The following is a 25,972-nucleotide window of genomic DNA, read 5'->3' as shown; positions in this document are numbered from 1 at the left end:
GGCTTCAGTAAACATTAAGTTTAACTTAATTAAATCTATATGCAGAGTTTCATGGAAAACACAAAGAAAGGTATCATCCCAGCTTTATAGTCTAAAAGAAGCAGATAATAATACAAGCATCATACATTGGAAAAGAATATGTGCGACTCTAAGAGTAGATACTTGTTTCTGCTTGGGGTTGGTTGGAAGTATTGGTTGGAACAATTAAAAGAAGAAACTATTCCAAGCTTGAGGACAATGGAAGCAAGGATGGGAATCCACAGGCAAGTGTTTGAGAGTCAGAGGCCTCCTGAGCCCAAATGGGCAACAGTTGTTCCTTTTTGGGCCCACTCCTGTTACGTAGAGTGAACCAGAGTAAGGTGGTTTTCCCTTGGCAAGGCACAGTGAGGGCAGCCCCAGAGTTACACCTCATGAGCAGCAGCAGCCTCCACTGTCATTCTTTCTCTATTGGGTTCACTTGTCTTAGACGTGTTCCTTTGACCATGTCTTTCTCTTCCTGTTTTATTTTTTCTTGGATATATGTGTTGTATTGGGGGAATTAAAATATGATAGCTCTTGGTGCCCATGTGTAAGAGTAGCATTTTGGTGCCTCTAGTTAGTATATGCAGAAGCCAGGTAGCTAAAATGCCAGTTGCTACCCTGGGTATAATGAAAGTGTTGGGTTTGAATAGACCAGGAGCCCTGGCTCACATTCTATTCCATGACCCTTACCCTCTGAGTCTCCATTTCTTTATCCAGTGCTACATCCTTCTTGAAGGCTCATGAGGAAAACACTTGCCAACCTGATGCCAATATGTAAAAGCAGGTTATTTGTATGCTCAATTTAGAGTAATTTTACTCCTGCTGAGTCAGAGAGGATCTGTGATTGAGAATTGGAAAGGACCTTAGTCCCTTCATTTTACTGATAAGGAGAAAACAGAAGCCTAGCAAGGTTAAGTGACTTCTTAGGGTCATTTGGTGGCAAATTGAGAATTTGAATCCAGATGCTCTACTCCAAGTACTTTTTTCCTCTTTGTCCTCCATTCCACTGCCTCCCAATGATTGTGGTTCAAAGTATGTGAATCTTTAGGTCTACTTTAGATTCTTAGGCCTTTTATTAATATTTACTTAATATTAATACTTAATAACAGAATCTTGAACTTATTTTGGAGTGTGACATAGAAATAAATATTTTTATTTATTTTTTATTTAAATATTTATTTATTTAAATAATTTTGAAAAAGTTGACCTTTCTTCATTAAACTACATTTGTCAGTACTGTCATAGAAAAATAAATTATTAGTCTTTAAAAAGTAGGATGATAAGATATTTTGTTCCTGCTTTTCCCCTAAAGTTTCAGATCTCTTCTTCAGACATCAGACTGAAATATTAATTGCCCTCATCTATTGTCATTTTCAGCACTAAAGAAGTACAGGTGTCTGTTGGTCTTTGCTTAGTTGTAATATATAATCCAACTTATAATGTAATTATGTAGTATAGTGCTTCTGAATAAATGCCTTGAAACCTTCACAGCTCTTTTTAAATTCAGCTGTGATCTAGCAAAATAAATAAACAAACAAATAAATAAATAAATAAATAAACTGTTATAATATTCCTTTCTTAGCAGAGGAAGACTTTGATGGACAACCAGAAGTATTCTAGTCAAACTAGATTTTACTCATAATTCCCCTATCTCTTTTCCTCCTCTAGTATAGATTGTTAAATGTTCAATAGCGTTGTGAGAGCGCCACCAAATATATCTTATTGCTAAGTTGAATAGTTTGCTAATAACTTTTTTTCTAAATCTGTATAAGCTCTCATCCTCTGTAAACTTCTACTTGTTGTCTTGTTGTCAGCTCTTTAAAAAGCCTCATCCCCCAAAACGAGTAAGGAGTCGACTCAATGGTGACAATTCTGGAGTCTCTGTACCGCCAGGGTCTACAAGTGACAAGATCTTTTTTCATCATTTGGACAACCTGCGGCCTTCTCTTGCACCTGTTAAAGGTAAGTAGTGACAAAGGGCAGAACAGAGGCACAGTTGAGATAGTTCACAAGATGAAGGCCAATGAGAAGTTTATCTTTTATCTAGTAATAGAATATTTTTCCCTTTCCAGTTGTAAGGTTTTATTTTTTCTTGGATATGTATGTATAAGTCTATACGTGTGTGTGTGTGTGTGTGTGTGTGTGTGTGTGTGTGTGTGTATTTTATTGTTTTGGGGAAATTAAAATATGGTAGCTCTTGATGCCCATGTGCAAGATTAGCATTTTTGTGCCTCTAGTTAGTATATGCAGAAGACAGGTAGCTAAAATGCCAGCTATTACCCTGGGTATAATGAAAGTATTAGGTTTGAATAGATCAGGATCACATCGTATTCCATGTCCCTTACCCTCTGAGTCTCCATTTCTTCATCCAGTGCTCCTTCTTGAGGGCAGTATGTAAAGGCAGGTTATTTTATGCCTAACTTAGAGTAATTTTGCACCTGCTGAGTCAGAGAGGATCTCTGATTGAGAATTAGAAAGGACCTCAGTCCCTTCATTTGTATTCCCTTACACTTTCTGTGTAAGAAAGGTACGTGTTCTGCTTATTTCTTGTACCAGAATATGAAATTGCTTTGACTTTTTTTTTCTTCTAATGGCCTGATAAGGAAAATCTCAAAGTGATAAATTCTTACAGTCTTGAGTTAATGCCCTTTGTACTAAAAAAGAGGGAAACAGACATCATGAACTGCAGGCAGTTTTTAAGTTTTGGGAATTTTAAATGTTCAAAGTAATTCAGTATTTCATCTGTAAAATGAGGGATTAAGTTAGACTGTGTCTCTATGATCAGTGGAGAGTGGGATAAAGTGCAGGATATTATGGTTATTTATGATTCCTCTCTTTGGTTACACATTAATAAAAGACTTAACTCCTATCTGTTTCTAATACAATTTAGCCAGAAACATTTATAACTGGATTGTTTTTCCATTAAGAAATTGAATTTTTATCAGATTCTCAAATTATGATTATATGCTTAAGTAAAAATATAGATTTCATATTAATATTAAATGAAGAGCTTAAAGTTATGCACATTATCATTTCAGATTTGCAAAGAAAGTTCTAGGTTCACATTACTTGCTTCCAATATGGTCTCATCTTGGCATTCCTGAATCTGTGTCAAATAATGGTACTATTAAACAAGAATAGGTCTGGACTTCATAGTCCTGACAGCATGGATTAATGAATGGCCCACCCTGCTTTCTGTTTCAAACAAACTCACTTTCTCTCTGGAATTTTTCTCAAGAAGTAGTAGACTAGATAAGAAGGGGTTAACCAGAAACAAAGGCCTGAGAGCCGCACTACAGAGTAGCTGACAGCCTGGAGGTCTTACATCCCATAGCATCTGGTGTCAAACTATTGTTTAAAATAGACTCCCAGGAAATTTAAATTTCCTTCTAACTGAAGGAACATTGTGTCTTAATATTGCCTTGTGCTATGTGTTTAATTTAAATGGGTGCTTGAGACATACTTCATAATTGGTACCGCCTTTAGGGATTTGTAGACAATTTTTCCCTGTTTCTGTTCTAATGTCAAAATGTGTTTTGTACAGAACTGAAAGAGCCAGTGGGACAAATTGTGTGCACAGATAAAGGCATTCTGGCTGTGGAGCAGAATAAAGTTCTAATTCCACCTACCTGGAACAAAACTTTTGCTTGGGGCTATGCAGATCTCAGCTGCAGACTGGGAAACTATGAGTCAGACAAGGTTTGTTATCTCCCTTTAGAATTTCACTGGGAAAAAAGGTGGGGTTGGGATAGGGCAGGAATAAGGAGCAAAGAAATACTGTGTTATAGAATCTGACTTTCAAATAAATTGTCTATTTCCTAGAGCTTGGACATGTAGGCAATATTGAAAGCAAAAACTCATATTTTTCTACTGTCGTGATAGTTCATTGCTCTGCTCTGTGAAGTAAACATACATAACTACTCAATGAAGAATAAGCCATATTCAATAATGGTCATAGCCACTAAAAATTTAAGTCCTACACCCAGTCTGCCCAACACTGTTCCCATCCTTTGCCATCCTTTACAAAAAAAAAAAATTGTGTATACTCAAGATTTTATTTGATCACCTTTGGGAAATTTGATTAGTAGCTTTGTAGCTACTCATGCCCCAGCAGAAGTAAGCAGATTTGTCACCAAGTTCTTTGGAGTGGTATTTGTTAAGGTTCAAGGGGAACCCCCAAAATGCTGGGGTTCCAGACCAGTGTCACAATGTGTCTCTAAAGAATTTTCAGGCTTGGACCTATCTTTGAGTCAAGGAGCAAAGTTTATTCTAATTGTAAAAAAGAAATTAGAAAAAAAACAGAAGCAAGAAAGTAAATTTATAGCAAAAAATGAGAGACCAGGCATTTCATGTCACTGATATGCTAATTTTATGGCTTAGAAGTGGAGTTGAGGAGTGTTATGGTTCTGACTTTGTGTTCAGGTGCAGTACCCATAACTGTCTCACAGGGAGAATCTTCCAGATGTGTGTTTTTAGGCCGGAAATATCACTGGGTCAAGTGACAGACACTCAATTTTGTTCTGCACCTGCATTAACTTTAAGTACCTCATTATTGTTGCTCCTTAGTTTCAGAAACTATTATCACTGACCAACAGGCTGTTATCTGACAACCAACAATATTTATAGCCATAACATCCTGGTCATATAATTTAAGGGGAGAAATATATCATTTCCAACTACATCAGTGGCCCTTTAGAGTTATTGCTACATCTTCCTAAGGGTTGCGCATAGGGTTGCATTCACTATCAAACACCGATAGATATTGTTTCTCTGAAAGTTATTTCCATGATCACTTTATATGCCTTCATTAGACTAAATAGAGATGCTCATTGTTCTTTGACCCTGGTAGTTAAAGCAATAGAAATAGTGCTAGGCTGAGAATATATGAAAGGGGAGAAAAGAGGAATGGAATTGGATTAGCCAAAATCTAAACGGTCTCTTTAACTTTAATATTAATTTTCTTTGTTTTGCAATATAGAATTTCCCTTATGCCAAAAAGCCACATGACCTTAGAGATGAAATGGCCATTTGAGGTCTCATCTAACTACTATTTCCTTATTTTCATATGAGTAAAACTGAGGCCTTGAATATTAATGTAATTTTCCTAAGGTTACTGGCAGGTCTGTAGCAGAATCAAAACTAGAGCCTTGGACTTCCAATTCACAGCCCACATTCTGTGTTGTGTTGTGAAGTGAAACTGAAATAGAAATGTATTGCTGCTGGCAATTCCATAGCCTTAGCTATGTTGCATTGATTTTTATTTATTTTGTTAAACATTTCTGCATTTTAATCATTCTGGCTTTACTTGTCATGAGAGCTTCACACCTCTGGGCCATATCATGCTCCCTCCCATCCTCAATACTTATTTGAGGGAAAAATTAGTTTTAAGTATATTTTCCTGATGTGAAAATCAGACAGATTTTTTTTTTAAATCAAAATAAAGTTTGTATATCTACTTCTTTGCCAGCTCTCTTAGACTTTTTTCATATATAGTTCAACTGAGATAGAAATTAACTGTACTCTAAAAGCTTTTCAGATGATGACAATATTTCTAGGTGAGGAATATGGTCAGGGTTGGGTATTTTCAAGCATTTGATTTAGTAAAGCAAAATGAGACTTGCTGATATTTATATTTCATTTGTTTTCTCTTGTAGGCAGTAACTGTTTATGAATGTCTGTCAGAATGGGGACAGATTCTCTGTGCAATCTGCCCAAGCCCCAAGCTGGTCATCACTGGGGGGACAAGCACTGTCGTATGTGTGTGGGAGATGGGGACCTCCAAAGAGAAAGCCAAAACACTCACCCTCAAACAGGTAACTGATGCTAGATCAATTAGGAGTCGTTGCCTATATATACACTAAATGATATCAGCCTTTTAAAAAACACTTACCTGTCAGCCATATATAGCTTTTGTTTATGTAATATAATGATCAAGTTCTTGAGGTAGCTGGATTTTAGCTGGATTTTAGCTGATTAAATCATACTTCTCATCAATTTATATTATATCTCACTTTCATGTTTCTGATGTATGCAAAATATTGTTTTGGGCTTTGAGACAGATAAAAAGATGTGTGACTTATAAGTCACAATCTCTGTCCTCAAGAAGTGTACAGTTTAGTGGGGAAGAAAAATCCTGTACTTGTACCTGTAGTACAAAATAAACTCAAATCTCTACTGTAGTTGCAAACAATATTGCAATGACTGCTGACATTTTCTCTACCCTTCTAGTCTCTCACCCCCTTCTCTCTACATATCACTAAATACTTGACAAACTCAAAGGAAGTGTGCAGAGGAAGAAACCCCTTAAGGAATCAGTTCACAAGTGTTTAATAATTTCCTAATGTGTGCTCAGCTCTGCTATAAGTTATCTTGTGATGATAGAATCCTTTTATAATGTCACTTATTAACTTGTAATAGCTGCATGATAAGTAGATTCAGAGTAATTTCTTAAATAGGAACACACCAGGTTTTCCTGGTGTGCATTTGAGCAGAATACCAGTTCACATTTGTTTTATGGCTACAAAGCATATTACACTCTTTGATTATGAGAATAGCCTTCAGGAATTGTTAGTGTAAATATTATTTCCATTTTATATATGAGGAAACAGCCTATTTTATATAACTACTATTTGAAAGATTAATACTTTTAGTGTACTGGAATGTGCTTGGGATTCTCTTTTAGCTCAATGACCACCTCCAGGGAAGGCTTGAATTTGCTGAAGCCCTAGGGTCTTAGTCTCCAGGTATTACCAACTAAGGGATATGTGTTTCCCAGGTGCTTTTGTACAGCTTTCCATCACAGTAATTCCAGATGATCATAAAGGACTATGATATAGCCCATATGTAGGTGGCACTTCACATTTTATACTGTTTCAAATAGAACATTCATTTCAAGGGGTAGATTTTTGGAACATGAAAGCTCTTATTATTCTGACTAAGTTTTAGACTATTCTGTTCTGACTTAGTTCTAGAATTTTTTCAGCATAAATTTCCTCAGATTCAAATAACTATTTGTAGAAATGCTTCCAATAACTCTAATGATGCTCCATTCAAAGAGGATATTATTAGATCTAAATCTTCTCTTTGCCAGTTTGGCTCTATTAGTGTTATGTATAAAAGAGTTCATGATATAAACAGTAAGAATTTAAAACTTTAATTCCTTGTGTGGCAATTAATAAATCACCCAGTGAGAATTAAATGTGAAACTAGGCCATTGATGGGCCATAGAAGCCTTGCTCTCAACATGGATGACTATGATAAAAGGAGAGTAAAATTATTGAAGAGAACAGAATTTTAAAATGGTGATCATTTTTTCCTAAGAGAATTGGGGAAGATTTCCTGGAAAAGAAGAGTCTTGAATGAAAGGCAATGACTTTGAAGATGTATATGGTGATAGGGATGAGGGGTGGGGGTGGAGATCATGGAGAACAGCATGAAATAAAGCTGGAGAAGTAGCTGGAAGTCAAATGTTGGAGATTCTTAAATTCTCATTATGAGTTTTCATTTTGTTTAGTAAATAATGAGTAGTTATTGGAGATTTTTTTTAATGGATTAGTGACCCTAATTGTTCGAGCTAAAACATGAATTATCTGAATTTTGAGAATCCATTATATTAAGAAATAATTTGTTCCAGACATATGGATGCTTTCTGCTCTGCTTTTGGTTAGATCATTCCTAAAATTCTGATGTAACTTAGATCCTGCCATCATTTTGTTGTTTTATGTGTGTGTGTTGTCTTTCTTGTAGGCATTGCTTGGCCACACAGATACTGTTACTTGCTCTACAGCCTCCTTAGCCTATCATATAATTGTCAGTGGGTCACGTGACCGGACATGCATCATCTGGGATTTGAACAAACTGTCATTTATAACTCAACTGAGAGGTCACCGAGCCCCCGTTTCAGCTCTTTGTATCAATGAATTAACAGTGAGTAGTAAATCACCTCCCCATCATTTATTTAGGAAAATGAGCAATTGTGGTTAAAGTAATTGTTTTATCTTAATTATAGTAAGCTTTTCCTATTTCAAAAAATTTCCATATTTTACAAAATATATCTATTTTTTCCCTTAATTTATGTGGTATTTGTAAAAGAGCATGAATGCTAAAGTTCATGAATCAAGCCCCCTATGCTGGTAACCAAGTGTCCTTTCACAATTATAGTTTAAAAAAATTTCATTTAAACAAAACATCATAGGATGTAGTTATTTAATATCTAAAGAGTTGATATTTTGTAAAGATGCTTTTATCTTTTATGAAAGAATCAAATTTGGGAACTAAAAGGGACCCTAGAGAATTCAATGCCCATGTTATCTGCTTAAATAAAGAATAAAACACCTGCCAGTTATAGAGACGTAAATTCCAATGTAAAAGTATTCTCCACAAATGTTTCAAAAGTTTTCTAAGATCAGTAGTGATTAGTGTGAAAAGTATATGTCTACTGAGTCATAAAAAAAAAATACACTAATCCCAAACCCCCAGGGACCAAGTCTTTAAATTAAAAGCAAGAGCAGAGCAGTACCAGCATTTCTGTTTCTCAGCTTCTGTGAGTGAAATGCTTCCTCAGGGAACTGAGAAGCAGAGTATTGGACATAATGCTAATAGAAGGGTCATACATTTCTGTATGTTTGCCCAGTTCGGTTAACTGTTCCCAAAATTGATCATTGGGATAATATTTCCCATTTAGGTCAATAGGTGCTTCCTATTACAACATTGAATGGCATTATTATTCAAGTTTTAAGAGTCAGAGCAGTTGTTAGAATAAAAACTCCACCTTTTTTTGCAGGATACTAGATCTACCATGTGTTTTTCTCTCCCCTCCACCAAATTGATTGGGTTTTTCTGATTCAGGCAAGAGGCTTTCTAATGCCCTCATCTAAAAATTATATCTAATTTGAATAAATGAGATTGTACCTTTATGATAAAAACACTCAATGATACAATGATTGCCCTCATCCAAAAATTATATCTAATTTGAATAAATGAGATTGTACCTTTATGATAAAAACACTCAATGATACAATGATTTTTTTAAAAGAATCAAAAATCATTTCTAAAGATCTATGTAGGTTTATAAAAAGTGTGGCTCATTTTATTTGTATTTATTTGCATCCACTACTATGTTTTAAATACATTATTAAGATGTATCTCTGTTCAATTTGCTAAATGAAATATGAAGGCTGATTTACCATCATCTTATTATTGAGCCTATGATAGCTCACACATTTATAGTAATTTACTCTAAAAGGCAATCCTTTTCATGGCAGAATTTTTCTCTAACATGCTGCCATTAAGATTTTTCATTCCTTTAGGAAAATCTTCTCTTGTACAGAATGAAACAGGTTCAGCCCTCAGAATTGTCAATAGCTAGTTCAGGATTTTTTTTACTTCTAATGACTTAGAATTCATTGAGAAAATATTCACAATTTGCAGAATGCTGCATGCTTTAGCATGTACTAAATCAACAAATCCTGTTCCTTTAAAAATTTGAATTTGTCAAGACTAAAGGAAGCTATGCAAAAATATTTCACTAAAACTGGTTAGGTTTCTGTCCTTGCTTTCTTAGTGAAAAAGTACCATCAAGTATAGGAGGTATTCCATACAAGGTGGTGCAGAAGTGGCTAGCATGAACAAGAAAATGAGGCAGATGTTTTCAGGAGGAATCAGAAACAGTGAAGGAGCTGGGAAGTGGCCTCAGGAAATGCTCCTTGGGTTGAGTTGAATCAGCAGTTTTTCTTCCTCTTAGGCTTTTTGCTCTTGAGCTGGGACAGTCAAGGCTGCCTAAAGCCTTGTGCTCATTTTTTCTGTTTTGGTTGTTTGAAAGTGACTAAAGGCAGAATGAGAAAGAGAACCTTTTTTTAAAAATGTATCTTCTCTCTTTATGTGTCTCAAACTACCTGTTGTCTCCTGGTATCTCCTTTACTTTGGGTACCCTCCTTTGGAAATTCTAAAGAATCTGAGGACCTCTGCCTCAAGTAGAATCAGTGATTAGATCACTTCCTCAGTTGATACTGGAGATGATGAAACCCAGAGTCAGCTTTGCCTTTTGGGATCAATAGGGTCCTTCTCACTCATTGCAGTAACCAAAGCCCCTGCCCAAATAGAACCATAGCAAAAAGGAATAAAGAACTTCCCCTACTTATTTTTAGGCCAAATAGTGGTGTAATCAATGAAATAGTTTTTCTAGTTGAATATAAGAAAGGGGAGCCTCAGGCTGGCAAATTTCACATTACAGTTATCTTCCCTTTATCTCCATTTATTAATCAAGAATTTAAAAATAACTTACATGTAAAATGTTTAATTGTAAGAGAAAAATTTAGTGATTCTATTTATTAAGAAAGATAATTTGCAAACTAGATTTTCCCCCTCCCCATTTTATTTGTACCCTATAGTACTCAAATTTGTTCTCATTTTATAAATTAAGCAATGTTATTTTGTGGTTTCATATTAGTTAGCAGAAAAAGGACTGCTTCTCCAATTTTTCTAAATATGAAAGGCTTTTTGTACTTGCTAGTATAGCTAACTATTATATACTTAGTTAATAATCTAGAAGAGCAATGGGAGCTTATTTAGGGATTGTCTTTATTACTAATCTAATATATTTTAAACTTAATCTTAGTCTCTGATTTTAAAATGTCCTCTCTTTGTTTAAAACATTTCAAGCTAAAAGAACATGTCCTGAATCACTAAATATCACAATGTATCTATTTTTTTTTTTTTTTAAGTGCAAAACAGTAATGAGCTCTGGGTTTAAAACTGAGAGATTCTAGGTTGTTGATGTACTTTTAAAACTTGCTTGTGTCTCTAGCGGAAAAAAAAAGTCATCAAGTTATTCTTTTGGGCCTGTCATTTCAGGGGGACATAGTATCTTGTGCTGGCACATATATCCATGTTTGGAGTATTAATGGCAACCCTATTGTGAGTGTTAACACGTTCACTGGCCGAAGTCAGCAGATAGTGTGTTGCTGCATGTCAGAGATGAATGAATGGGACACACAAAATGTCATTGTAACAGGACATTCGGATGGCGTGGTCCGAGTAAGTAAATGTCTCAAATATTATGTCTCTGAAACTAATAGCTTAGTTAAATTATCTTGGTAGCACCTGACCTTTTCTTGCTTTTCCAATACTCTCATTAAGTGACTCTGTCCTGTTTGCTGTTCATCACACAAACACTCTTCTGTCAACTCTGAGCGTTTTCACTGGATATTCCTCGTTCCTGGAATACATCTCTGTCTCCTGATTGCCTTCAAATCCCAGCTAAAATCTTATCTTCTACAAGACAACTTTCTTAATTTCCCTCAAGGCTAATAACTTCCTTCTAGATTGTCTCTGATTTATTTTGTTTTGCCTCTGTTTGTACAGTTTTTTTGCATTGTCTCCCCAATTAGACTATTTGTTCCTTGAGCTGGGGCTGTTTTTACCTTTCTTTGAATCTGAGCACTTATCACTTACTGATAACAGTAGGTACTTAATAAATTTTATTGGCAGTCACATGGCTGTAAACTGGACTTGGATCCTGAAGACATAATTAGATATTAGACTTTGATCCTGAGGGCTGTGATAAGGATTAAAATAGCCTTTCCTTAAAACAATTATCTAGACATATTCATTTCTTGACCTTTAAGTCCAGCAGTATATGTTAGAGATTCTAAGCTTAGTAGATAGAGATTATACCTGCCTCCTGGTAAAAATACTTGAATTTAAGAAGGATTTCAAGAGATGATTTAATCTATATCTAGCCATTTGAAAAACAGATTTGGTTTGATCTTTACAAACAAAATATTCTCAAATATTTATTGTAAATGGACAGACCATTTAATATATAACCAAAAGGTGGCACTGTCAAGGAAGGTTTGTCTGTGAGGGATGCCAAAAGTCAGAAGTATCACTTTCTCTTTTACCTTCCATCTTCAGAATTTCAGCCAGACTCCAAGCAGAGTCATTTTTCCCACTCCACACACCAGCAGCAGTCAAGGGATGCTGCCTTCCTTTGCCCCTTGTCTCTATTCTACCTCTCACTCGAGCCACAAGCTTTAGTGACAAGAATTCCATAGGCTAGATGTCATTAGTACCAAATCATATGGTTCATCTGATTTTACAATTTGTGAGCCTATACAAGTGCTAAAAAAATCAAAAGCTTAAGTAAGATTCTCTCATATTTAGCTCCACCTCCAATGAGGGAAAAGAGTGTTTTTGACCAAGTTTCACATTTTTTCTTCTTTAATTCTGTCTTCCACACTATTATCTGGCTTCCTCCATTGCAAGTTCCACTATATATAACTAATTGATAAACAAGAGTCATTGAACATTCATGAATCATTTTTATGGTTATTATGGCCTAGTTTATATCATTATGGTCAGAGTTTATATGGGACAAACATAATGAATTAGAAACAAAGAAATAGAGAAGTCATAAAGAACATGTTTTCTAGCTGCAAATGTAAGTAGGAAAAGGGAAGTTAAATCTTCCTCACTCTTTTGCTGGTTTTTAAGAAGCAACAGAAGTCAGAAGCATCAGGCCCTTCCAACCACATTCATCCGTGATTATTCTCCCTAAGGAGCAGTGACCATGGCCACTGGACCCAGGCCTGTAATGCTCAGATTCTCCACATTTACATGGTAAAAGGTCTGTGGGAGCTTTTGTCTCTCGGGTGTTGTATTACTGCTGCCATAATGTGCTTTTTTCCAAACATGAACCTCATCTGATCATCACTCTTAGTACTTCAGCCTGTTGTCCTGCCCCTGAAGTCTTTCATTCATATTGAGGAGTGGGAAAGTGAATTCATGCTTTCTAGGAAGATCCATATCACAGGTCCCAGAACCTTTCTCAGCTTTCATACCTAGTTATCTATGTGATTTGGAATAAATTGGAGTGTTTCCTAAGAAAGTTCTTCCTTATGCCTCTAGTTTTTTTCTTTTCAGAGACAGAACCATCAATTAGTGTCCCTTCCATAATTATCTTAATACATTTCTTATCAACCCTAGTCATCTTTCTCTGTATCTGTTTTTCATCCCATTTCGCTGTTGTAGTTGTAGCCTCCACATTCCATGCATCTCCTTCAGTGATGGTACCAGCCTTGTAAATAACATTCTAGGACTTAATAAATATGACTTAATAAACTAGACTGAAGGAAAAGCTGCATGTATGAGCTCCATTCTTTCACTTCATCTAAAAAAGGAAAATAATGAAAACTGTTGTACCTGTCTCACAGGACAGTTGTGAAGCTTCCCTGAGATCAGGAGATGGAAATGATCCCAAAAATGATCCCATCAAAAATGACCCATTTTGTAGGTGAGGGAATGGAGGCCGAGAAGTGAAATGATTTGCTGAGGATCATGCAGTTAGCAAGTTTCTGAGACAGGATAATACAATAATAATTATGCTGATAATTATCCAGTGTCTTAATTTGTTGATTGTTATTAATGCCATTCTGTTCACTGAACATTAAGTGCTGTTCAAGACACATGTTTGGGTTTTTATAACATCATTCAACGTGCCCAAACAGCTTTTCTTCCATTATATTCCAGAAGTATTTTCTGTCTTAGTAGTTATTACTAGGCAAATAGACATGAGATTCTATTACATATTTTTGAAAATGATGGATATATTTAAGATTCTCTACAAAAGACAACCAATGACACACAAATGGTTTGTTGAATTAATTTTTCATCTACCTTTATCATTTCATAATCAGTTTTGGAGGATGGAGTTTTTGCAAGTTCCTGAAACACCAGCTCCTGAGCCTGTTGAAGACCTAGAAATGCAAGAAGACTGTCCAGAAGCACAAATAGGTATCTGTTTTCTAAACCTTTTTGCAATGATTTTCATTTATTAAAAAAACAACAATAACAACAACTAGGAATAGCATAATTTTTTCTATTCCCAACTCACTCAGAGCCAGGCCTACTGCATTGCTCCTTGTGGAGTTTATGTGTCTGTTTCTACATATAGTTATATAAATGCTATTGTCTCCCCTGTTAGAAAACGTAAGACTCCTTCAAGTAGGAATTGTTTCATTCCGTGTACTCATATCCAATCAACAAGTAAAGTGCCTGTGTATAGAGGCTAACTAATAAATGCTCATTGTTGATTGTTAAGTACCTGGGTGGAGTAGAAAGCTAAATAAAGATGGAGGAGGGGATATGATCAATATCATATGAGCAATATCATGAGTAGTGATAAAAAAAAAATATAATCCTAGCAATCACTCAGAAAAATAAGATAACTTTTTATAAAGTCCAGAAAGTTATGGAAATAAAAATATCTGTTTTAGAAACGATATCTCTTTTAATCTTATCATTGTGTAATACAGGACATGAAGGCCAAGATGAGGACAGCAGTGACTCAGAAGCTGAGGAACAGAGCATTATCCAAGATCCTAAAGAGACTCCCAGTCAACCAAGCAGTGTGAGCCACAGACCAAGAGCGGCATCTTGTCGAGCAACAGCAGCTTGGTCGGCTGACAGTGGTTCAGATGACTCCAGACGCTGGTCAGACCAGCTCAGTTTGGATGAGAAAGATGGCTTTATTTTTGTAAACTATTCTGAAGGACAGACCAGAGTTCATCTTCAGGGTCCTCTTAACCACCCTCACCCATATCCTGTTGATGTACGGCATTACAACAACCTTAAACCTGGTAATTGAAATCTGAAACCTGCTCCATTTGCTCCATGGGCAGAGAATCTGATGGAGGAACCTCACTCCGGCTGGAGCTAAGGGAAGGGTTAAGGAGGGCAGAGTGGATTGGAATGAGGCAGGAGGGGCTACCTGTATTCACCCTATTATTTACTATAGGACCTCAGGAGCACAAGGAATGAAAGTTATTTTTTCCAATAAAGTAGAAGTAGTGCATATCCAAGGCTGGTATTATATCTGAGGAGTCTGAAGCGAATTTCTTTAATGACAAAGAGGAAATCTTTTCTCATTTGGAGAAATCAGCTATGTTTTCCTTTCTTAAACACTTCATTTTCCTCTCTTAGAGACTCTAGTTAATGATAAAGCTTGAGGAGATCTCCCCTCGAGCACTGGCTTTTGTGACTGCAGCAGTGGTCATGGGATGAAAATACCATTAAAGATGCCCTCTCTAAGCACAGTTTTTAACCTACACGATCAGAAGCAATGTGTCATAGTAGAGACAATCCCTTGGAATCAGGAAGACTTTGTTCTTTTGACAAGCTAGGGAGCCTTAAGCAATTGGTTTGGCCTTTTGGGGTCCCAGTTTCCTCATTGGAGAGATGACAAAGCTGGATTCAATGGCCTCTGGTGTTGTTTCCACCTTTCAATCTATGCCCTTGTACAGGATTAGGCCCTTGGCTAAAGGGTTATGCTCCGAGTATCTGGAAAAGCAGCTTAGAATCACACCCAATGGCTGTAGCTTTATCCTACACAACTGAAGGGATGTAGAACAAGTCTTGATTTCCTTCACTCTGAAATTTAATGTCTTCTAATTTTCTTCTCCAGGATACAGGTGGGAGCGGCAGCTGGTGTTTAGGAGCAAATTAACTATGCACACGGCATTTGATAGAAAAGACAATGCTCACCCAGCAGAGATCACTGCACTGGGTATCTCCAAGTGAGTAAAAGACATTCCTGATCAGATTTCCAAAATGAGATTAACTTTTTGACAGTGACAGTCATCAAAGAGCTGAGTCTTGAGGGAAAAAATAAGATAATTTAAATTATCTTACAGCTGTATAGTATGTAGGCTGAGTTGAATTAAAGAAGGAGGAGAAAAAAAAACCCACCATTGTTATTTTAATTTAAAACCATAAAGAATGTTTGCTTTCAATCTTCTGTAGAGGACCTTAGATCTCATATAGATAGAATTAAATGGAGGCTTCAGAGTCATGGATGTACATCTTGGTCCCAGCCATAGAAATGCACTGTCTCATACTCTTGTACTCATCTCCCACTAAATAGCAGGATAATTCATGTAATGTAATCGCGGCTCGCACATGCAGCTGGCATTGCTCCTGTGACGGAGAGTTTTTTGTGGGGTGCCAAGCAATAACATGGTTCTTCTTCTAGGGATCACAGTAGAATCCTCGTTGGTGATAGTCGAGGCCGAGTTTTCAGCTGGTCTGTGAGTGACCAGCCAGGCCGCTCTGCTGCTGACCACTGGGTGAAAGATGAAGGAGGCGACAGCTGTTCAGGCTGCTCAGTTCGATTTTCCCTCACAGAAAGGAGACACCACTGCAGGAACTGTGGCCAGCTCTTCTGCCAGAAGTAAGACGGGTTATTTGGGCATTGGCTTCAATGTCTAGTGCCAACTCAGGGCTCCTGGTCAGTAGGCCAGGCTCTGGGCTAGGCTCTAGAGTTCAGGGGTGTTTCCTGTTCCAAAGAGGCTTATACTCTTGGGGAAAGAAAAAACGTGTAGCGATAAGTATATTCAGAACAGAAGGTGATTTTTATGGGAGGCATTAGCAGTTGAGAAGATTATAAAACATTTTGTGTAGAATGGGGCATGTGACCCTAGCTTTGAAAGAAACAAAGGCATCCAAGAAGTGAAGCTGAAGGGGAGACAGATGGGGAAGAGATGCTTTCTAGCTTTGTTGAATGGCCAGTGCAAAGACAGCAGTGAGAAAGACGGTTTCTATATGAAGGACAAATAGGATGTCCAGTGTGGCCCCTGTCCCTACCTCCCTCTTACTCTAGAGCCCAGCACTGTCCTCCCAGTACCTCAGGGACACAACTTAGGACTCATCTTGCATTCCTCATGATCTCCCACCTCCATATCAATCTATAGATTTCAACTCTACATTTCCCACATATACCCCCTTCTCTCTGATATTCTCCCCACCCCTGTACAGGCTCTCATCACTTTGCACCTGAACTATTGCAATAGTTGCTATGGAGTCCCACTGGTATCTAGTCTTTCTAATCCAGCCCATCCTCCCTTCAGCCATTAAAGTTGTTTTCCTGAAGCACAGCCCTGACCATGTCACACCATTGCACAAACTCCAGTGGCTCCCTATTGCCTCCAGGATCAAATATCAAGTGCCCTATTTGGCACTTAAAAGCCATCCTAACCAGCCCTCTCCTGTCTTTACAAATCATCATGTCTTCTTCTTCTTAGGCAATTGGGGTTAAATAATTTGCTCAAAGAAAGTGTCTGAGGTTAATTTGAATTGGGGTCCTCCTGACTCCGGGGCTAGTAACTTTTTACTGCACCTTTTCTAAGTCTTCTTACACCTTATTCTCTGAGTGTACTCTTTGATCCAGTGACCCTGGCCTCTCAGCTGTTCCACAAATAAGACAGCCTTAGCCCTAAGCATTCTCTCTAGTGTCCTCCATGCCTGGAATGCTCTCATTCCATCTTCAATTCCTGCCTTCCTTGGCTTCCTTTAAGATCCAACTAACATCCCACCTTCTGCTGGAATTTTTCCCCATTTCCTCTTAATTCTAGTGCCTTCCTTCATTTAGTTATTTTCTACTTATTCCATATATAATTTGCCCTATCCATGTTTGTTTACTTGTTGTCTCCCCCATTAGATTATGAGCTTCTCAGGGACAAAACTTTTGCCACTCTTTGTATCTAAGCAGTTAGCATAATACCTGCCACACAGTAATCACTTAATAAATGCTTTTTGATGCCTCACTGGCTGTAGACTACATGAGTAACACAAGGCTGGAAACTTGAAGCCAGACTTTGAAGGACTTTAAATAATAAACAGAGAAGATTCCATTTTATCATAGAAGCAATAGCGTGATCATTGATGTTTACTAAATAGGGGAAGTGACTTGGTTAGAACTGTTATACTTTAGGAATTATCACTTTGGGAGATGGAGCCAAGACGCTGGCAGAGAAAAAAGTACAATATGTGCCTCTCCATTCCCAGACTCCCCTAAACAGAGCTAGAAAATTTACTAGCCTGGATCTTGATCAGGAAATCCAAGAGAAAAAAATTATAACGAATAATTTTTCAGCTCAGATTTGAATAGGGAGTATGGCAGAATTCTGTAAACTAGGTTTGGTTGCCAAGAGAAGCTGTGTCCAAAGCAGAAATGAGGTTCTAGATCCAGCATAAAAGGGCCTGACTTTGTGCAGGTGCAAAGATGGGCACCAACCAGCGACTCTCTTGCTCACTGCTTACATCTAATACACAAATGCAGGACTGAAGGATTATGGTACCTGTGCCCAGGACTGGTAATCTTGAAAGAGAAGTGGTCATGGGACCACAGAGTATACTAAGCAAAGAACAAGTTCAAAAGCTACAGTGACTGTGAGGTTCAGATCGTCAAGAGGAGAACAGCATCTCTGTCCTGGGTTCTTGCCAAGTTTGAAGCCTACAAAGAAATAATGCCAAAGGGAAGCCTAGAGTTTGTCATTGAATCAGCATGGCTTTTTAGCTGACTGTCAATGACTTAAGTCCAGCAGCAGTGTACTGTTATTTAGGCCTAGACTCAGGTCAGTAACTTGCAGAGCTCAGGCTTGAGTTGGGGGTAGAGAGGTACGAGGAATGATCAGATCTTCCCTTCGTAGGTTTACTGCTCCCTAGCCTGAGCTGTCCCTGAGATACTGGAATAAGACACTCAGCAGTCCAAGAAAGTAGGGACAGTCCATATTTTTCCTCTATAATTGTACAGAACCTATCCCTATGTGTTATATTAACTAATCTATCTCAATATATCCAACTTAGACATAATGTTAGAAAGTGGGCTGAAAGAATAAGCAAATAAAAAAATTCCAGCTATAAAAAGCTACTGTGGCAACAGGAATAAGAGAATGAGTCCAAAATATCCATAAGCAAAACTTTAAAAGAAAACATTGCTTGGGTTTCTGAAAGAGATGAAGCAAGAGGTAAAAAAATATTTTGGAAAAGAAATGAGAGCTATAGGAAAAGGAATTGATACAAGAGGTCCAAAACTTTGCCCAAGTATCAAACTGTCTGAAAATTAAAATGGAACAAATAGAAGTCATTGATTCCATGAGACAAGAAGAATTAAAAGTCAAAACACTGAGGGGAAAAAGTAAAAGAAATTAGTAAAAAACAACTAATGTTGAAAACAAATCAAAAAGAGATGATCTAAGAATAATTAAAAGACATGACCAAAATCATAAAGAAAAAATATCCAAATTTCTTAGAATCAAAGTGCAAAGTGGAAATAGAATCCACTGTCATCCATTTAAAAAAAAAAACAAAAAAAAACCTTAGAATTAAAATTCTCCAAATTCAGAACTTCCAAGTAAAGAAAAACAACCAAAGAGAATGAATTCAAGAATCAAGGAGCTACAGTCAGGATTACACACAATTTAGCAACCACCACTATAAAGAATATAGAGCTTGGAATATGATGTTACCAAAGGCAAAGAATATAGGTTTATAGCCAAGAATAACTTACCCAGCAAAATACAATGTAAATTCATATTGGTTGATTGGGCCAAAGGGAGGAGGCCAAAGGAAGAAAGGACTTCCAAGCATTTCTGATGAAAAGACCACAGCTATAAAGAAATTTTGAAGGGCAGATACAAGAGTTAGAAGGAACAGATAGATAAAGATTAGTTAACATTTATAAGAGAGAAGGGTCAACTGCTTTTTGGAATGTGCTGGTTAGCTTTCTGGAGGTCCTCCGGAAGGGCCTTGGTCACAACAGGATAGACACCACAAGAATGGACAAGAATAGAATCTAGATTCTTTATTCTGGCCCAGTCTTGATCTTAGTGCAGGAGGCATGAGAGACACCCTGGGGCTGGTCAATTCTGCTCTGTCTCTGGCTGAGTTTGTCCCCAGTTTATTATTACAATTACATCATTATAGTATACTGAGTATGTGTGAACTAGAGAAATATTACATCGCCATGCTAAGTACTAAGTATATGTAAACTAGAGAACCATTCCACTGACTTAACACCTCGTTTCAAGCACACTTCTCCAGAGTTCTGCACTCTACAGCTTTTATTCTCACATGGGGAGATGATATATATATCTTCTCTAAACCTTATCAGCAGAGGGAGTCTGATTAGAAGGCCTGAGAGTGGTTCTATTATGCCTTAAAGATCTTAAGAATAGAGAAGCAGAAGACTGTGAGGGAGAGAAGAAGAGAGACATGAGGGAAAAGAAAATTAGGGAAAATTATCTCACCTGGTCAACATATGCAAGTAGAGGCTATACAGATATGTAACTACATATCATAAGTGAGACAGGGGGCATCCTTTGTTCTTGTTAGACTGACATTTGAATGTCTGCTTCTCTCATTGAACTAATGAATGAACATTCACTTATTAAGCATTTGTCACTTGGAAAGCACGATACAGAACCTGAAGATACAAGGAGAAAGGCAAGCCAATCTCTATTCTTAAGAAACTCCTATCTAATCAGGACAGATCTAATATAGGAGGTCTCAGCTAGTTGTTAGATGGAAAAGCCCAGTAGGTTTATAGAGTGCAGAAGCAAGCCAGATGATGACAGATTTTCTTCACTCTCATTCTCTTGATAAAAGCACATCTGTTTCTGATGACCAATCATCTGATAGTGACAAGAACTGATGAGGAATGCTGGCTTTTCTGGATTTCTAGTAGCTGAGATGGCTAACTGCGGAAGCAGTCACAGGGTTGCTTGTTTGCCAGGTTCCACAATAGTTGCTTGCCTTTATGGTTGTCATGGAGATCAAGCTGGAATCGGATGCAGGGTGGTAGTGCTATTGCCAGAACTCTTGGATTTACTGCCTGTTATTGGTGTTGGTCCAAATGGGCAGACCCTTCCCCAGAGTGACAATAGCTACTGGCGGCTATGATACCACTGGTATTCAACATAGACTTGTCTGGCATTTTTCACAAGACAAAATAAAGATCTTGTTAGTTTGGTGCTTTTCCATTACCCTAGCCCAAAAGCATAGCCCTTCATCACTGTAGCTTTGGAGTCTTGCTCAGCAGGTTCCATGCCTTTCCATCTCCAGGGTTTTTGCCCATGCAGTTGTTGACAAAGGTCCCTTAGGAGAGGGAAGGGTTTGATTTATTTGAACCACAACAAATCTATCGTGTCCATAGCTTATCACTATTAGACAATTCATTAACTTTTGGGGTTTTTTTTTTCATATATAAAAGTCACAAAGGTCTTGTTTTGTTTTGTTTTGTTTTTAGAAGGGGGAGGTACAAAAAGAGGGAGAGAAAACCATTACATGTGAATGAAAATAGAATTGAAAATAATTTCAATTGATGAAGTAATACTGATTAGAGATTACCTGTCATCTATGCACTCTGATTCTGTCGAGATTAGTCTAAGTATCCCTATTAGCTGGTCCTATGTTTGGGACTCTGAGAAATGTTAGGCAGGAGTGTTGTTTTCACTGTTCCCAGTTATGTTAGTTGCTTGCCCTTCAGAGACACTATAAAAAGTAATACTTTAAGTGATCATATCCAAGTTTTAAGTACTGATTAGAGGTATTTATATTAATTCAACACTTATGTAGATGGTAGCAGAAAACTAGTTTTAAAAAATTGTTATATGAAAAACTCAGGTTTAAACAGAAAAAGATGCAAGGTCTGTCAAAATTCAGGAAGTTAACAGCCATCCTGTATGGAGTCTTCCATTTCAACTATTAAGTAAGCTCTAGAAGCAGTCTTGAATTTTCTTCTGAAAATGTAGCTAGTGCCTCTTCAGACCTTCTTGAGATTTAGCTACTTGTTGGCACTTCTGTCATTTGCTTTCCTTACCTTTTTTTTTTTTTTTTTTTTTTTAAGATGAAGTGGTTAGGTGATCCTTCACTATTTGTATTAATTTACCCAAATTATTTAATCTTACTTGGAAAATGAGTGGTCGGAGTGGATGCCTTCTGAGATCCCTTTCAGCTTACCAATTATAATCTTTGTTCTTCCCTTCACCAATCAAACATATATCTAATCCTGATTTTTAAAAATTATTTTATTATTGACAATTTAAGATTATTTTGTTTTTAAAATCAGTCCTATATTATAAATTAAACCCTTTGATGTTCTTCTTTTTTCAAAGTGGGCCATAGGAGTACTACATGCTTTATTTATATATTTGATCATTAATTTCTTTGACAAAGAATGAAATAAGAGGCTACACTTCTAACTGCATTTTTTCCCCTTTATTTCAGGTGCAGCCGATTTCAGTCTGAAATCAAACGCTTGAAAATCTCCTCTCCTGTGCGAGTTTGTCAGAACTGTTATTACAACCTACAGCATGAGCGGTGCCCAGAAGATGGGCCTAAAAACTGCTGAGGCTTCCTCAAGCCAGCTGGAAACAAAGGTGCGCAGGAGCTCTTGCTCTCCCCAACCCTAGTTCTGAATTCCTGTCTTGGAGAGTGAACTTGGAGAGCTTTGAAAAAGTCTCTGTTTACACTTGCCTTCATACTGTGTGTTTGAAGTGCTGAACTTAAGCAAGACCATTGAATTAAAAGGGCCCAGGAGACAATAATGGAGCTCAGCCTGTTGGGGGGAGCAGCTCCAGGAGCTGCTGTGGTTCCCAGAAGTAAAATTGTCAGATCCCAGTTCTCCTTGGTAAAAGTGGCTATTGAAAAAGGAGAAAAATCCTCCCTCATCTAACCATCTTTTCTTGTATCTTGTTTTTGTAGAGCTACTCAACCTCGTTTTGAAAAACAAGAAAAGGCTTTTTAGAAGATAGTTGTAAATCTGCCTTCTTTGCAAGCAACTGTGTATATTGTAAATACGTATAATGGCCTTTTTATCTAAATATGAACTTAATTAAACAGCCTGTAACATGGGACTTCGAACTAAACCACTAATTTAATGAACTACTTAGAGTTTATCTGGCATTTCTCATCTATCAACTTAATTATGAATATGCTTAAAAAAAAAAAAAAATCAGCCTCCTCCGAGGCATTATCTATGGGCCTTTTTCTCCTTTCAAATTCCACCTATGCATGTGTGTCTTTTCTTTCAGTTGCCCGCAGCATCGTCATTAAACTAGGCTAGTCACCAAAATAATATGGCCCTTCTTTGTAAGCAAACTGTGTGGGAGAATATTATTCTAGTTGTAAGATAACCAGGAATTATCAGAATTTTCTTGGCATTTTATACCTGGCTACTTACCACTTCAGTGTTGTTCATATGTAATAAGGTCTCTTTTATACATATATTAGGGCTGCTGTTTGGGTCATAGTGTAACTTCTTAGCATTTAATAATTCAATCAGCTGATTCATGCAGTGCAGGAACCAGCCCAGACCTCCTTAAACCAATGGAAATATGCTTGCATGTAACTCAGAGCTAGTTTCTCTTGCATAAAGTATAAGCACGCGTATTTGGTGACTGGCTTATTTAAAAAAAAAAAAAAACTGTACAGAATTAAAATAATAACCCTTGATGTATAACTGGATAGTGTCAGGACTACTTGAGGTCACCTCTACCATTCAATACCATCTACCTGAAAACAGTACAATTTATACTATATCAATGTCTATTTTTTGTTTTACTATGAATATAATTGCAATATTTTTAATATTCAGTTGTTTAATTTGCACCATAAGTAGAACACAGAGTAAATACACCTATAGGGATTAAAGCTGGTGAAGGGCCTACGGGTAGATAATAGCAAAGAGGCTTTGGTACTGGTATTTTTTTTAATGTGTGTTGAGAAAGAGAGAGAGAGAGAGAGTAATCTAGATTTTAACATTTTTCAAACATTTAGTAATTCTAAAAAGGCCTGTTATTTTTTAAATATAGAAAAGTTAATGGCCTTAAATAAGGAAGGGCCTTCATAAGGAGCATGTACTAATGCATTACACAAAAGCCAGTTCTGGATTAAATTCACAACCCTTCATCTTTTACCCCTGGTGATAGACTTTCATAAACTTTAATGCACATGCATTAAATTTTACATATTATACACTTATTGGTGTATAATACTATTCTTGTACTGAATGGACTAGAGCCAAGTAAAGGACAGATTTGTTCTTCTCCTGGTATCAAGGCACTTGAGTACCTTACTCTTAGGAAAATTGAATCTTTGTTTACCTATGTTTGAATCTATCATCCAATTATGGCTTCATATTAAATAAAACTTATTAAAACATTTGCATACCTAAGAGAAATTTTCAAGTACTTTCTTGTTTTTTATAAAAAAGATTAATGGCATTGATGATTCCCCCTGAAAGTTGTCCTCTGACTCCACAGAGGAATTGTATCATGTTACTGTACATTTTTTTTTTCCAAAAGCAGCACCTTTCCCTTAAAGTCCCCATACCAGGTTTAGTATCCAACCAAATGGCAGAGCTGTTTTTGTCAAGGCTTGAATTTATGAATTTGTGTACTTAGTTACTCAGGGGTGATTGATTCCTCTGTAACAGAAAGGTCAATGGGATGAACACTTTGAAACTTTCCAACTCCATGAGCAAAAAATGGCTCCCCAACCCCACCTGGTGTTTCCTCTGGCAGCTGGTGCTGTGGGCAACTGTTTTATTCAAGGGAGTTTTCTTTTGTTCTTGCTTCTGATGCAAAGACACAAAATAGCTGAGCAGCAAGATCCAAACTCATTTTCCTTGGATCGATTTCTGTTATCCGGGTCCACGTGTTGAACATAACCCTTCTCACAATGTACAGCCATCTTTCCAAGTGGTCTCTGTTTCTCTGCAAGTACCTCACATGCCTTCTTTCGCCTTGTTCTTGGAAGCGTCAGGATTCATGTTGTCCATAGCCATTTGTGTGTAGTTTGCAGGTGTAATGTCATGCTTCTGAAAAGGTGAGCTGCCCACAGTGACCATCCACCTGGACAAGAGCAAAACACTTTAGAGAAATTATTTTGCACTTTCTTATGTACAAAGTTGGTAGAAACTTATTTTTTGCTTTATATCATTTAAAGAACGTTTGTTTTGGTAATTGAACTGTGTATAAAATATTTATGCAGTTAAAACTTTTTAGAAAGTATTTTTAATTTCAGCAAGTGTGTTTACTTGTTGCATGACTATTAACACAGCTGACTTTTTGTGTCAGTGCAATGTATATTTTTTGTCCAGTTATTAACTTGTTAGCCCTAGTAAACAGCCATTGATTTGTACAGCAACAGAACTCAATTGAAGATAACTAGCTAAGACTGGATTGTGGAATTTTGTACTATATTGCAGACTCCAATATCTGTTTTTTGGTGGTTATGTAAAAGGCCTGAAGAATTACTATGTAGTGTGCAATCTGTGATATCTGAATGTTCATTGTCTATCTGTCTGATGCAAAAAGGTAGATTAATACAATTACAATACATGATTAAATGCAATAGTTCAGGTACCTAAGTATTTTTTTTCCATTTCAAATAAATACCTGCTATTTACCACCAAAAAGTTGTTTTAAGCTGTTTTATTTTAGTTTATTTTTTAAGCAGAGTCCAATAAAACAATTCCTGAACTTTTGTATAACTGGTTTAAAGCTTTATTTCTTGTGGAGCCGGAGGCAGCACGGTGTGGAGGCTAGCCTTGGAAACCTGGAAAACACGAACTACAGTTCCACTTCTGACACATTCAGGCTTGGGACTCTGGGCCTGTCTTTCATCTTTGTGTTGTGGACAACTCTGTAAGAGACTATAACTTAAAAATGACGAGTTACATTATTCGAAAAGGTTTCCTCACCTGGGAGTTCATTATGACAGTGTAATCCCATGTCCAGTCTCTATCCTCTCTTTAGTAAAATTCAGAAATCTTAGTGTAGGTATATTAGAACGAGAAATGAGTGAGAATTCAACTCACTGCCGCATATAAGTTATGATTGAGGTACTCTATTCCTCTCTATTTCCTTTAGAGACCAATACTTTGGAATGTATCCCCCAAAATTTACCAAATGTAAGGAGCAGAGTTTTACAGATCAACAATTATAATTTATGACCTGTAAACACCATCTCTTAGATGTTTTGAGGATTCCATATTGTTAATAAATTTATTTTCTTTTGCCTCAGCCGGATCCTTTTTTAAAGAGCATCTCTGAGGAATGACAATAAAATTTAATTAACTAGAAATATCTGTGCCTGAAGCAAATATCTCTCAGTT

At 36.9% G+C, this 25,972-nt stretch overlaps 1 protein-coding gene across 1 annotated transcript in view; it reads left to right on the top strand.

Moving 5' to 3' along the window:
• WDFY3 (WD repeat and FYVE domain containing 3) overlaps positions 1–25,273 on the top strand; it is a 316,134-nt gene extending 290,861 nt beyond the window's left edge. Inside the window, exons 57-66 of the mRNA XM_051965853.1 lie at positions 1,836–1,983; positions 3,566–3,720; positions 5,676–5,834; positions 7,768–7,947; positions 10,873–11,055; positions 13,716–13,812; positions 14,334–14,657; positions 15,482–15,593; positions 16,049–16,246; positions 22,081–25,273. Coding sequence (XP_051821813.1) covers positions 1,836–1,983; positions 3,566–3,720; positions 5,676–5,834; positions 7,768–7,947; positions 10,873–11,055; positions 13,716–13,812; positions 14,334–14,657; positions 15,482–15,593; positions 16,049–16,246; positions 22,081–22,204 — 1,680 coding nt within the window. The 3' untranslated portion in view covers positions 22,205–25,273. The remainder of the gene's footprint in view (positions 1–1,835; positions 1,984–3,565; positions 3,721–5,675; positions 5,835–7,767; positions 7,948–10,872; positions 11,056–13,715; positions 13,813–14,333; positions 14,658–15,481; positions 15,594–16,048; positions 16,247–22,080) is intronic.
• Positions 25,274–25,972: the final 699 nt, after the last annotated feature.

This window comes from Antechinus flavipes, chromosome 6 (assembly GCF_016432865.1).
Source record: "Antechinus flavipes isolate AdamAnt ecotype Samford, QLD, Australia chromosome 6, AdamAnt_v2, whole genome shotgun sequence".
NCBI classification, from domain to species: Eukaryota; Metazoa; Chordata; class Mammalia; order Dasyuromorphia; family Dasyuridae; genus Antechinus; species Antechinus flavipes.
This window is presented reverse-complemented; position numbering and strand designations above follow the sequence as displayed.